This window comes from Manis pentadactyla, chromosome 6, assembly GCF_030020395.1.
Source record: "Manis pentadactyla isolate mManPen7 chromosome 6, mManPen7.hap1, whole genome shotgun sequence".
In the NCBI taxonomy this organism is placed as follows: domain Eukaryota; kingdom Metazoa; phylum Chordata; class Mammalia; order Pholidota; family Manidae; genus Manis; species Manis pentadactyla.
In genome coordinates, this window is record NC_080024.1 from 7894891 (window position 1) to 7908965 (window position 14075).

Below are 14075 nucleotides of genomic sequence, written 5' to 3' on the forward strand. Positions count from 1 at the left end.
TTGTATCTACCTACCACTTCAGCATTTTATTAAAAATAATAATAATAAAGAGAGAAATGTGGTATCCACATATAAATCAAGTATAAAAACCAAATGAGTATTCATATTTGAACTGACTGTTTATAGTTCATAATGCATGAGCAAAACCGAAAGCTTCTGTGATGGCTGCCCTTGTACTGTTCACCATGTAACTTATTCACTATGTAAGAATTTGTTCTCCATGTAAGAACTTGTTCGTTAAGTTTCAAAAGATTGGAGACTGACGAAAATTAGGCTTGGGGTGGATTAATGATTGTGCATTGAGCATTGACCCCCCTATAGAGAATTTTATTGTTGTCAACAACCATTTGATCAATAAATATGAGAGATGCCCTCACAAAAAAAAAAAAAGAAGCCCGGTGTCTGCACATGGTGTGAGGACAGACCTGGGGTTAGCATTCTGGAGCCCACCAAGGCAGGGGCGGAGTTGATGGGCAGGTGGGAGTCCTGAGTCCCAGGCAGGCCTGAGCAAATGGAAGAAGGGAGAGGGAGGGGACACGTACTGCCGCAGCGCTCAGAGCAGGCTAGTGGGGTGCACTGGCAGCACGACTGGGATGAGCAGGTGCCTGGCTCCAGGTGGCCCACCTGGAGGGGCTGGGGAGCCACCGCTTTCTGCCCAGGGATCTGTCAGGCACCAGGGGCTGCTGATAGTTGCTAAGGCTGAGTCCCCTGGTGGGTGCCCACTGTTACTGTGCAGAAAGCCAGAATTTGCTAGGACCTGGGCTTCGTTGGGACTAAAATCAATTGTTCTTGAAAATAACAAACACATCAACATTGCTAGCAACATCAGCCATTTCTCAAATGCCACTGCCCTACAGGTAATAGCATGAGAAATCTTCCCAAAAGAGAGGACCACACTTGGAATCAGTGCAAGACAGAGTGCCACCCTGGGGGTCACTGTGATCAAACAAGGATGTCACTGATAAATGTTACCCTAAAGGCAACTCTTTGAAAGTCCAGGCTTATAGAACTGGAAATCATTTTTAACTCAAATGCATTAGGTCAAATTGGCAAAAATTGCTAGACCACCTAAAACTTAAGCCCTGGCAGCAGAAATCTCTGGACAAATTATTGAGCTCATCACAGTTTAGTGAAGGCATATTAATGTTTACAGCATTAAGAAAACATGAAAAATAACAGATGATCAAGTTAGTAAAACTTCTAGAACGGCTCAGAATCAAGAGAGCCTCTCTTAAGCCCCGAATAACCTGGCTTTCTTCTGGCTCTGGGACTAGCCTGTGGCCCCCAGCCAGGGCTGTGAAGCATTTGAATCCAATTGTGAGCAGATTATAAAAGTTCTCAGATGTTTCTTCTACTGGAATCTGACCTGTTCCTCTGCTGTTTTTCCTATTTGAATGGAGATTAAAGTCTTATCTGGCCTGCTCATATCCTTTTAATTTCCTCTAGAAAATTAAAAAAATACACTTTGTACATTTCTGATTCAAGCATATATATTTTTTCTGGCATCTAAAAAATACTTTCATCCCCATCAGCCTCTGGTGAACTTAACTAGATGCTTCAAAATGTGTTTTTGAGTCCCACAGCAGTTTTTGTTCCTAGTCACACATTTGTGACTCATTCCAGCCTTCCAACCCACCGCTGGTCATCTCAGCAGCAGAGCGTGAAGTGACAAAGCCTTGGTCAGAGCTCCACATTGTTCTGAGATTCCTACTCTGAAATCTCACACCAAACACGGCTGATTGCCCACATTGCTTGCAGATGTTGAGCAGTGGGCTCGGTGCTCAGAGAGAAGGGGCTTTGGAGCAGCCCACGGTCCAGTCTGGCCATGGGACTGCAGGCCCAGGAGCCCGTATGAGGCAGGGCAGAGGCTGAGGTCAGAGGTCTCCCCGCGAACAGGCCCAAGGCCTTTCTAGATCGCCACTGCTGCTGCTGCATTAGATTCTAGGCCTCATCAGTCCCAAGTCGACCCCCCGCATGCTGCCAATGTCCTTACACGAAGAGGAAACACAGGGCTCAGAGTCACGGTGCTTGCCCTCCTTGTAGACGGGAAGGTGGGCGCTGGGCAGGGGTGGCAGGCAGCTGTTTCTGGCATTTTGAGCCATCTGGGGAGAAATGCGATGCTCTTCCAGACTGGAGGAAAAATGAAAAACAGCAATAAATACAGATAGCCAAGAGATACCTGACTGCTGACTATTGTGTAGCATCACAAATACAGGAAGCGAAGTCCCTGAAATCCTTTTGTTAAGCTGACATTAGAAGATATTTAACGTTTAAAGGTATTGGCAGAAACTAGGAAGTACCCTTACTTCAGTCCTCGTAGTTCTTACAAATTTACAGAGATACATGGCTTAGTATCTTTCTAATGCACAATTATATTTTTTGGCTGTGGATGACATGGGAGCATGACATTTCTACCAAACAATTTAAGGCACCAATCAGAAAAGTCATGACATGTCATATCGACCAATTTCTCCTTGTAAACATTTACCTGGTTTTAAAATCAAGAAAAGGAATGTGCAGGAATAAGAGCTTTGAGAATACAGCTTATTCTCTAAATGGTGCATACACGATGCTGGCATCTGGGTTGGTGGAGACGCCTGGAAGTCTCATCCATCCAGTGCGCATATATTGGGTGGTTCATCATGCCAGACCCTGAGCCAGGGGCAAGAGACAGGGACCCTGGCGAGCTCAGAGGCAGCAGGCTGAGGGACAGCAACTAGGTGGGCTTACAACAGGTCCCGAGGAAGGCTCTCCAGATGTGCACACCTGCTCTCCTTCAATGAGACACCAGCCACCTGCTCCACAAGGGCTTGATGGGGGACACACCATGGCAGGTATGTGTCTACCCTTCCTAGGGCTGGGCCCTATGAAAAGGCTGCTCTTCAATGTCAGTTCCAGGGGCAAAGATAAGCCCTTAATTTCCTTGAGGGGCAGGAAAGGACCATGAGCGAGGTGAAGAGGCAAACAAAAGTATATACTTATGCTGCGGTGTTACAGGAAGATTTAAGGCACTGCAGAAAAGGCCGGGTGGGGCAGGGTATCCCAGGAGCTTGGAGGTGTGTCAACTGAGAAGGATTAGATTTGATCCCCAGGGGAAAGAGATGTCACTGAAATGACACTCTGTGATGACGTGCTAGAAAGATCATTCTGTCTACGGTTGCGGAGGGTGGCTGGGGGCAGGGAGAACCATAGGGAGCTCTCCTGGTCGGGGGATGGATGGCTAGAGGAAGGGTTAGGTTAGGAGGGCAGGTGTGATGGGCTGTGGGGAGCAGGAGGGTGTTCGGTGCGGGATTCTGGCTATGGTGCTTTGGAGGTTCTAATGCCAACCCCTGAGGCAGGGGACCTCAGAAGATGGTGTTCATCTAGGAAACACTGAATTGGGGTGCTGTGGGATGCATGTAGCATTCAGGGGCAAGTCTGGGCTGCAGTTAAGAGATTTGGGTGTGCACAGTGTGTGACGGAAACCGAAGAACAAGTAGGATGGGAGGGCCTGTGGGACACAAGACAGGTGAGTCCCGGCAGGGCCGTGGGCCGGCTACCAGGAGGGCGTCAGCATGGCAACCGAGAGACACTGAGTGTCCTCCAGGGTCAGAAATTCAAAGGTCACCGGGGCTGTGGCAGCATTAACCTGGCTAAAGTCGCTGCCAGCCATGTGGGGCTGTGAAGGGAGAGGATGCTGGGCAAGGGGAGGCCGGGAGACCCGGGAGCCTCCAGGCTGGAAGGCAGCAGGAGGGGAGGTTGAAGCTGGAGCACAGGAGGTGTTAAACGGTAGAACAGAGTTTGCTCGGGAGAGGGGGGGTCCAGAACCCACACCGGGGTGAGGTTTGGGCAGGAGTAAGACGGCTGAGGGCAAGCAGGGGGTGCACACTGGGGTGGGGAGGGCGCTGCATTGCACAGAGGTAACGATTAGTTTTTATTTCCAACATTCCTTTTCTTGATTTTAAAACCAGGTAAATGTTTACAAGGAGAAATTGGGAAAATTTACAGAATATTCCTGCCCTCCCATTATCTATCTAGACACAATCACTCTTCACATTTGTTATCTTTTCATTCTTTTTAAAAACGCAAATGTATACTTAAAACCAACTTGGGATCAATCTAAGTGGTCAGCAGGCTAGATCCACACTCTTTTATAATTTGCTTTTTCACTTAGCAATAAATTCTGAGGCTCTTCCTATGCATTAAATATTCTAAAACCTAGTTTTCAATACTGTTTTGTGTGCATATGTAACTTATGTCATCAGCCTCCTACTTTGGGCATTTAGATTATGTCTCATTTTATAAGTAATGCTGCAATAAATAGCCTCATATGTATATCTGTAAATATCTGATTACTTCTAACTACAAAATCCTAGAAGTGGGATTACTGACTCCAAAGTACTAGGATCTTGAATTGTGTAATGCATATTGTCAGAGTGTCTCCAAGATTATCAAGATTCTTGATGTTCGCTCCCGGCAACACTGGGTTATCAGAGAGTGCTGGCTGTGCAAGGAGAGTCACAGACACTTCTAGAAGAGGCTGAGCCGATCGGGGATGTTAATATCCTGCTGCCATGTCCAGTACCCCTGCGCTCCCCCATCACCTGCTTACCACATTACATGACTGTCCTCTCCTGGGCACCTGTGCTGTGTGCTTCTGAGGACAGGAATTCCATCTCATTTATTTTTGCATCCCTAGCAGTTAGCACACCATGTGGCACACAGAAGTGATATGCGTATCTGTTGAATTGGCCCAGGGAGGGAGCTGGTGATGGGGCAACTGCTTTGTTGGAGTTTCGAGAAAATGAGGTGCTCTTGTTCTTTGAGGGACCACTTCCACAAATCGGGGGACAGCCACACGAGCTCCCCAGGCATGGAAAAGTGCCCTCTTCTTCCTCTCCACAATGTAGAATATCTGACCCAAGAATGAACTGTCCCCATTGGTGATCATACATTTATTAGATTCCCAGTATCTGTATCTCTGATTAAAATATCCTTATGCCACTCTGAGAAGCCAGGGTTTTAGTAACTTTACAAGATAATTTAAAAATAGTTTTGGGCTATATTCTGGATCAGAAAAACAAACACAATACCGCTCAGATATAAGTGACATTTTGGAGACAATTAGGGAATACTGATATATATAATATTAAATTAGCATTCACTTTCTTAGGTGTGATACTGTGGTTAAGTACAGGATGTTCTTATTCTCAGGTATGCATGTTGAAAGTCTGCAATGTTCCTTCAAACAGTTCAGTAAAAAATAAATGTTTATGTGTGTAAATTTCACTCTATGCATAGAGAGAGCATGTACAAAGGTGTCAGCTGCTCTAACACCTGGAAGCCCTTCACTGTAATAGTCTGTCAACTTTTCTGTAGGTTTAAAAATACTGGTTGTATGTTTAAGAGAAAAAGGCATGATATTAGTTTGCATGTAAGTGATTAAAAATAAAAAGCTTGAAATATGAAGCACATGGTGACTAATTTTGAAATCAAATCAAACAGATCTCTGAGCACCAATCTATGGCATCGACCTTGACGTATTTATAGGTCAAGTCACAGATGGACAACAGGACTCAGCAAGATCTGGGTGTGGGGGCTCTGGCATTTCTGTGGGTATTTCTGTGTTTTATTTGTTGTTGTATTCCTGGTGCCTGCTTGTTCATTGTGAACTGCTATACAGTAAAACTGGAAACAAACCGCTCAGCTATAGGGGATGATGAAATAAAGTATGGCACATTCATTTGAAATGTTTTATGACCAATATTTGTTGAATGGAGGTCTTTTACCTGCTCTCTATACTCCCTTGTTTGCACCTGTTTCTCTCAAGCGTTTGCTTTAGACAGGAAAAGGCGCTTCCCATGCAAGTGGACTGCCCAGCCTGGGCTCCCCCAGAGCCCACAGGTGTCTAGGCCCCCAGGTCCCCAGGGAGAACAGAGGCTTTAGGTAATCAGACTGAAGTTTTGTTTATGTAAACAGGGTGGAAGAAAGGCCATGAAGACTGAATAAGACTTGACAGCTAAAACTGCATACTGTTGCTTTAAAAAGTCATCTAAAAATAAGTTGATTTGGTCTCTTAAACTCTGACACTCTATCCCAACAAGGTGACAGGTGCTCTGATGAGAGGCGGCAGAAAGAAAACAAGAGTCCTTTCTGGCTGGACCCATACTCCTTCTGGCCCTTTTCTTTGAAATTACCAACAAATGGCCAACATGTGACTTCTCCTGGACAAAGGCTGGAAGTGGCCGTGGGGATCCTGGAACCCAGCCACGTCACTTTTTGGGGGAAGAAACAGGGGGAAGGGAGAGACGCAACCTCTTTCCCTTCAAAAATCCCCAAGAGATAAATAATAAAGAGATAAATGATTTTTAATATGAACATTTTATTTTGGATTTTTAAATACATACACCTTACACTGCAGCTAACCAAAATGAAGTTTAAGAAAATAAATCCCGCCAATAAGTGAGCCCGACTTACACTGGGCACCCGGTCCTGTGGCCGCTGGGCGTGACTGGCCGGCGCAGGGGCTCGCTGCTGCCCCACTGCACACTGGCCAGCCCCTTCTGCCTCGTCTTCCCGGTGTTGGTCATGATCTGGTGGAAGGAAAGCAGATATGGGGCTGGGAAATCATCTACTTGAGAGCTGACTTAGAAGTAGAACTTGCTACATTTGATAAAATTAATCTAGATTAATAAGAAGAGGCTTTGCAAATAAATGAGGAAGTGTTAGGATACAGATTATTCAGATAAACAGAAATTTTGGGGGAAAAAATCCTTGTAGGTTTGCATATTATACCATTTAGGAGTATAAATAAAAAAAAAAATCAAACCATGGGAAAAAGAAGAAACAGTTGAATACAGTACTTACCACGTTTGGAGAGGAGTGACTTTTGAAAATGAGAAGGGAAAAGATCTGGTTTCATAAAAAATTAACATTTCTCCACATATAATATATTAAAGAGAAGCCAAATTAACAGGTAAACATTAAACTGGGAAGAAAAATTTGCAGCAAATTTAACAGATTCAATGTCGAAATTTTCACGAGATAAGGAACTCTTACAAATTAGTAAGTAAACACTTGATAGGTAACTGGGCAAAGAATTCAAACAGCCGAGTCAGAAAATAGAAAATATCACCAATAAATAGAAGAAAAAACAACCAACTTTACAAGTAATTGAAAACTACAACTTTATGAAAAAGGTATCATTCTTCAATTATTAAATGAGTGACAAAGAAATGATCCCACACTTCTGGCAAGAGGGGCATGGAAATTCGAGACAGCTCCTTTGGGAAGCTACTTGGCATTTTATATCAAGAGTCAGACAAATGTTCAGATCCTTGGGTGTAAAACCTAGTGAAAGAATTCAAAATACTGCAAATATTAAGCAAAGTTGTTGCAAAATCATAGAGTAAAAATGGAACAATCTGGCCATCCAGTAACAGGGGAATGATGGAGTCAAATAGGACATGTTCATCTGAAATATCACATGGCTGTTTACAATAACAAAAACTAGGTCATAAAAAAGCAAAATGCTTATTTAAAAATCAGGTTATCCTACTATACATAAATGATGCTTTCACTATGCTGCAAGTGCACAGAAAGAATAGAAGGAAATGAGCACTAAAATGGGGCTACATAGAATAGGCGAGCCAAAGAGTAATTGCTCTTCTTTTTTCCAAGGTTTCTGTAATATGTTAAGAAAAATTATTTAAAAAAGAAACCACGGTGAAGCTCACAAAATCTGAGTGAAGTCTGTGGACTGTCCCAACACCAGTTCCTGGTTTGGCTGCTCAGTCACACAAGACAGAACACTGGGGAGGCTTGGGTGAAGGGTTCACAGGACCTCTGCTCCACTTTTCAACTTCTTGTGAGTCAGTAATTATTTCAAAATAAAGAGTAAAAACCAAAACCACCCCCAACCCCCAGCAAAAAACAAAAACATTTAAAAAATATTGGAATTATATCTTTGATTTCTTGATTTTTGTTGAAAGGCTACTTGGGTTTATCTTGTCTTTGACGTACGGAGAAGAGAAAAAGGGCCAGTTTCCTGTGGAGAGAATCAGCAGGTCTCACCTGCCCAGTGGGGACAGGTGGGGTCGAACCTGCATTGGTCAGGGGGTGGGGCAGGTGGAAGGGAGTAAGGGAAAAAGAGGAGAAGAGAAGGTGGGAGGCCTCTAACTTCTTGGAGAAAATGGGCAGAATGAAGGTTTCCAAAGAACTAAAATGTAGTTCCATTTCCCTTTCTATCTCCTGTGAAATTTGCGAAAGAAGGCAGTTTGAACTGCAACCACTTTGTACCACTGTCCGCTCCCGCCTCGGCCCCCGGTCACGCTGGCCCTCCGGTGCGGAGGATCAAGTGTGCATGCCCACCCTCACCACCAGGGCAGGCCCCTGCGGTCCAGCTTTCAACGTACCTTATGACCACTCATGTGCCTTTTCCCCCACATCGTGCCAGTCAGAACACCTGGGTCTTTCCACAGGCTAAGAAGGCCAAGTCTTAAGCTACTGGAAAAGGGGGGACAGGGCCAATGCGGGTTCTCTGGGTCTGTTGCTAGCCCTCTGCCGCCACCTCCCCCACGCCACTGTCCTTACAAGCAAACCGAACCCGACTCTTTCCCAGAGGAGAGAGAACATACCATATAGTTGAGAGTGTTTTAGCCTTAGGAAAACCCTGTCAGCTATGCCATCTCCTTAACGCTTCACAGGCTCAAGAAATAATTTAAGGTGGACGGTGCTTGTCCTCTGTCACAGATGAGGAAACAGCCTGGCCGGTGGCCAGAACTCTCTGATCTGTTATCAGAATGCCTGGGGAAAGGTCCCTGGTGCGGAGGGCTAAGTAAGCAGCGCCCAGCACTGTGCTTGGCTTGCCCAGCATCTCGGCAGCTGCTTTCACAGGGCCTGTGTCCTGTCCACCTCACAGCCGGCTGTGCGGGCAGCGTGGTCCCCAGGAGGTCTCCAGGCCCAGCTCTGGGTCCTCAACTGCGAAGGAGTCTTTCTGACCTGGAAAGACCTTAAAGGGAGTCTAATCCACCAACCTGCTGCCTACACCGAGTTCCACAGAAATGCTTCAGGGATCGTTGGGAGAAAAGGGAGAAAGGGATCCTGACAACCACTGTACTTGTCCAGAGGAACTTCCGTCTGTGTTAGAGATGGAGACTGTTTGAAACCAGATTCTCCTACTACAAAAATGTGGTAGATTTAACCACAATAAAAAACGTGCAGCATAGGATTTAGCTGAATGTAATTTATTCAGTAGTAAAAGATGGTCAACACATGTCAATTTAGGGAAAAAAAATATTTCCAATTTGCTAGTTTTTTAGTATTGGTGAATCACTTATGGTAATTATGATATGTTATAAAGCAGTATGAATTTTTCTAAGAAAATACAGGTAATACTACCTATCTCTCTCTCCGTCTCTATCTGTCTCTCCATCCATCCATCCATCCATCCACATAGAAAATCGCCTGGAAACTGAAGCAGATGCCGTGAGCTGTCTACCCAACATCTGCCCTCTCCTTCTTAGCCAACAGTACTCTGATTCTGATGGCACCAAAGTGTGTCTACGTAAAAATACTCACCTTGGTTCTGACTTAGTTCTGACCAGTTAAGAAGTAAGTGGAGGCCCCAGGATATAACCTGGGGAAAGCCACTGTAGAGGGGGCAGGTTTGGCTGGCCTGCATGTTTGGCCTTCTTCCTGATTTTATCATGGATTTGTGCCAGGGGCTGCATCCATCATAAGACCAAGAGGCAAGAAGCCTCTGAATGAAGGGCTGGCACACTGGGGCAGGACAGCCGCAGAGCCATGAAACCGAAGTTCAAGGCCCCAGAGGGGCCCAAGCAATGTGTTCACATGGTCATGTGTTTTTGTAAAATTAGAAAAAGTACGGTTTTTTTTTTTCAGGGCTCAAACTCTAGGCAGAAGACTGAAAAGAGTCCTAGTCTCCCCCAGGGATGCTTTATTACCTGGTTTCATCAGTCAGGAGTAGGGTATTTTAACTGCAATCACTTAATACTGCTGTTTCTATCTACTCCACCAACTTCTCTTGTCACACTTCCTCTCATGTTGATTGAGTGGTGTTGGAATGGCCAAAAGCAATTTGGGATTTAGCTAAGTGGACGCTGAAAATAGGTGACACTTAATTTGGGTTGAATGGGATATATTTCTGTGGTTCCCAGTCACTTCACTTCTGTGCATAGCCAAACAATCACTAGCTTCCTGGTGTAGTAATGGCTTCTAGGAATTCCCTATGTTGTCAGACTATTTATGAATATTCAGTGCAGAAGAAAACTTGACATGCCCCCAAATCTTAGAGTTTATTTATAGAAGAAATTTAAGGAAGGTTTTCTCAAATTTAACAACAATCCTAAAAGTTGCCCATTGTTACAGAAAACTAAATGTGAGGCCAAAAGAAAATTTTCTAATCTATCAGTAGTAAGAAACAAAATTTGATCAACTATGTTACAGGAAGGATGAATTTCTCTTCTCTATAGAAAAATTACAAACTCACTGTCATATAGGTAGAAGCAATCAAAGGGCATAAAACAAAAAATACATGGAAAAAACCTTGGAGGTATGCCAAGCAGCTAGTTAGTAAAAACATTATTTTTATGTATGTGGTATCTGTCAGTTCTTAAAGTTGTATTTGACTGTGATTTATTTGCTCTTTTCATTCTGAATTAAGTATGCACTTCTATATTAACTTTGTATTTCTTTACTTTAAAGAAGGCCTCCAAAAGCCTATAAGGTGGAGGCCCCACAAAACCTGGGATCTTTGATGGGCAGGAGGAAGGCAGGCCTGAAAGTGCTCACATGTCTGACGCCCCGGGATGATCAGTGGGCCTGATAAGGCAGGATTGTCTGCGTTTCGCCACAGAGCCCAACTGTGATTGATCAAAGACAAGATACGGAGATAACGGAAGGGTGACAGAATCATGGCTGGAATTATGGTTGTAGTTAGTGTTCTGCATACTTTTGACTTTTCGGTAATAAGCATATATTTCTTTTGTAACTGAACAAAAAACATAAGAAATAAACTGACAAAGACAAGGATTTGGATTATTGGGGCTTGCGATTTCCCCCTGCTTGTTGGGTTGTGTTTTATACACAAGAATGTGGACTTTCAGTTAGCTCCAATCTATGCCCTAATATAATCACCTCCTTGAATACTAGAGTCAGCCAGAGCAGGAACCAATGATTGAAAGTGATCAGAAAAAGTCTCAAAGTGGAGACAAATTTGTAAAAATATACAAAAGCAAAAATTAGAAATGGAGGCCCTTCCTTCTCTGGTACTGGTTTTTGCTGCAAGCAAAAGGCGTTGTGCCTCAGCCCCACGGAAGCAGCAGGAGGGGCAGCAGGGCCCTGGGCCCTCCCTGTGCCCGAGGGCCTTGGCCCACACCCACTGCAGAGGCCCGGCTAACCTCAAGTTCTGCCCAAGTGGCACTGTCCCGGTGGCCCAGACTCTGATGTCAGAACCACTGAAGGGTAGAATAAAGATGCAGATTCCTGGGCCACTCTCAGTTTCCCCGGAGGCGGGGCTAACAGCCTTTCAGGCAACCTCTTTTAAACTAAATGAATTTGGGTCTTCATTTGGCAGAGGGGAAAGAAAATTTGGAAAGGAGTAATTAGCATTTATAATAGGTATTCCCCCAAACTGAATCTATGATTAGAACTTAGACCTATAGTAATTATGAGTAGTTCACACAGAGTTCTTTCAAGTTTCAAATACAGAATACAATTCCCGGGAAAACTGGTAGCTCTTCAGAAGGTGGCACAGCTTAGTGGTGAAGAGCAGGGAGGCTAGGCTCACGTGACCCTCTGGAATTCCCTTAACCTTTCTCAGCCTCAGTTTCATCTATAAAACGCAGTCGTTTGCTGGGAGGATGACATTAAGTGGAGTTAGAAAGTGAAGCCGTTACCACAGGTGTTGGCCCGTGACATATGCACAGCTAATCTAAGACATGCCTGCTGCTGCTGAAGGTAAATGAACAGTAAGTTTATGCTTCTAAATAAAAACAAAAAAACTGAGACTATATGATAAATATCCACACCTCCTAAACCAAGATAATGAAGATATACAAATCAGGACAGTCTTATTAGGAAGAATTAAATGATTTTTGGCATAATATGGATGATACTAAAAATTCAGAAAAAAGATGGCAGGGGAAAGAAGGTGGCAAGTCACCAGCCTCCACCTGCCTACGAACGCAGCCTGAAGAAGAAACATGGCATGCCGCATTTCACCAGAATTACAAGCAAGCAATGCATTTCCTGTGACTACTGCCACTCTCACGCAAGTGCAGGAAAAGTGACTAGTTCTCTGTGGTCTTCAGCACTTTTTGTGGCCTGGGCTCTGCAGCCCACAGGAACTGCATGCTAGAACTCTGGAGCGCAAGGACCAGCAGTGTGGCCTTGGCAGGAAGGGGGTGGCTGCAAATGCTCAGCAGGGGGTGAGCTACAGGGTCCAGGAATCCTGGGAAAGGCTTGCTTCCACCTGTGCACAGCCAGGTAGGCTGCTCCAGGCACCCCTACCCGTGCATTTTGGTGTATAACACTAATTCCTGGGATTATGGAAAGGAGGTCTGGGGCAAAGGGTAGTCGACCCACCTTTGGTGGTCCGACTTTGAGAAATCAGGGTCTAGCTGTAACATTGCAGGACTGTTAGGTGGAAGGGTGGACCTGAGCCACTGGGGAAAGGGAAGAGAAGGTTCAAGGAAAGAACCGTCCAAACCTCACCCAGTTAGGCAGCCCCACTTGAAGACAATAAAGGCTTTGCAGGGAGGTAACTTCCTTGCCTATAGGGACCAGGGCAAATCTGCCCCAACCAGATCACCACGTAAGCACAAAGAACAAAACTATGAGCCCACTTAACCACACCTTTTCATAGTCTCATTAAAATAAAATTTACATTCCAGTTTTGCTTCCCCCACTGGCTCGCCCCTGGGCTTTGGGCTTTTCGGTGCACATTTTGGGAAAAGACATGTGCACCGAGAGGAATGGGTATATAACCACAACTGTTAACCAAATGACATCACCCTGTCCATCAAAGAGGCGCTTCTGGGCTAGGACATGACTTAAAGACCCTCCCCTAAAAGACTGGGGCCTTTGACTACCTTGACTCTGGCCCACTCTTCCCTCGGACTGTATTCAAATAAAACTTTCGCTTTGCTTTGCTTTTGTGTTTCTGCCTTTCAATTCCTTGTTTTGGTTGGGGGAAGAGACACGACCTGCCAACCCACAAGCCTCTCCTCGCTGTTAAACTCCACCTCTCCAGCAGTAGCAGTTTCCTCTGCTCTGTGCCTTGTTTTGGTAGGTAACTTCTCGGAGGTAACAGCTATGTTTTAAACGTTTTTGGCATTCTGCTGTAAGTTAGGCAAATGTCACAGATCCAAAATTCTTTTTGAATATACAGTTTTCTGACACAGTGTTTCAAAAAGTCAACATCTTTCCACTGGTCTTGAAAAATCTGCAGTCTACCTAGTATATCAGAATAGAAGGCACAAATCATGATTTGGGGGCACATATTGCCCAGCACAATGTCTTCTATCCTTGGCAGGTGCCCGTGTTTGGCACAGTTTTGAAGACATGAGCTTTAAAGCCCTTGAGCGTATCACCAGAGCAAAAGGCTCTTTCAAAACCACTGGCCCAGCACACAGAGGTTGGCAGGCTGGCAATTTCAAATCAAGACTGGATTACTGAGGGTTTAGAATGACTAATGAACCAAGTCAGCAAAACTGGGAGTGGACATACAGCCTCAGTGATTACTGCCTGACATTATGTTTTCTAATAAGACTAAAATGTTCCTACTAAGGTCCTATGGTAACCTGGTGTAGCAGGTTGAATGGTGGCCCACAAATAGCTATGTCCGTGTGCTAACCCTCAGGACCTGTGAATATGACCTTGTTTGGAAAAATAAGTCTTTGCTGATGTCATTAAGTTAAGGATCTGGAGATGAAGAGATCATCCTCGATTATCCTAATTCCATAAGGAGTGTCTTTAAAAGATACCGGAGAATCCAGAGAGGAGAAGGCCATGCGGAGAAGGAGGCAGCGTTTGGAGCGGGCAGCCACACGCTAAGGAGCGCCTGGGCCGCCTGA

At 44.8% G+C, this 14075-nt stretch overlaps 1 protein-coding gene across 4 annotated transcripts in view; it reads right to left on the bottom strand.

Moving 5' to 3' along the window:
* The window catches only part of ARMC9 (armadillo repeat containing 9), a 162330-nt gene that overhangs the window by 11070 nt on the left and 137185 nt on the right, over positions 1 to 14075 (bottom strand). For 3 of the 4 annotated variants that reach the window (XM_036912378.2, XM_036912368.2, XM_036912375.2), the window contains exons 21-22: positions 6457 to 6572; positions 1473 to 2130 (exon numbers count right to left, since the gene is read on the bottom strand). In XM_036912378.2, the coding sequence (XP_036768273.2) occupies positions 1935 to 2130; positions 6457 to 6572 (312 nt within the window). In that variant the 3' untranslated portion in view covers positions 1473 to 1934. Of the gene's footprint in view, positions 1 to 1472; positions 2131 to 6456; positions 6573 to 14075 lie in introns of those variants that run through there. The other variant, XM_057503437.1, reaches the window with a different exon arrangement.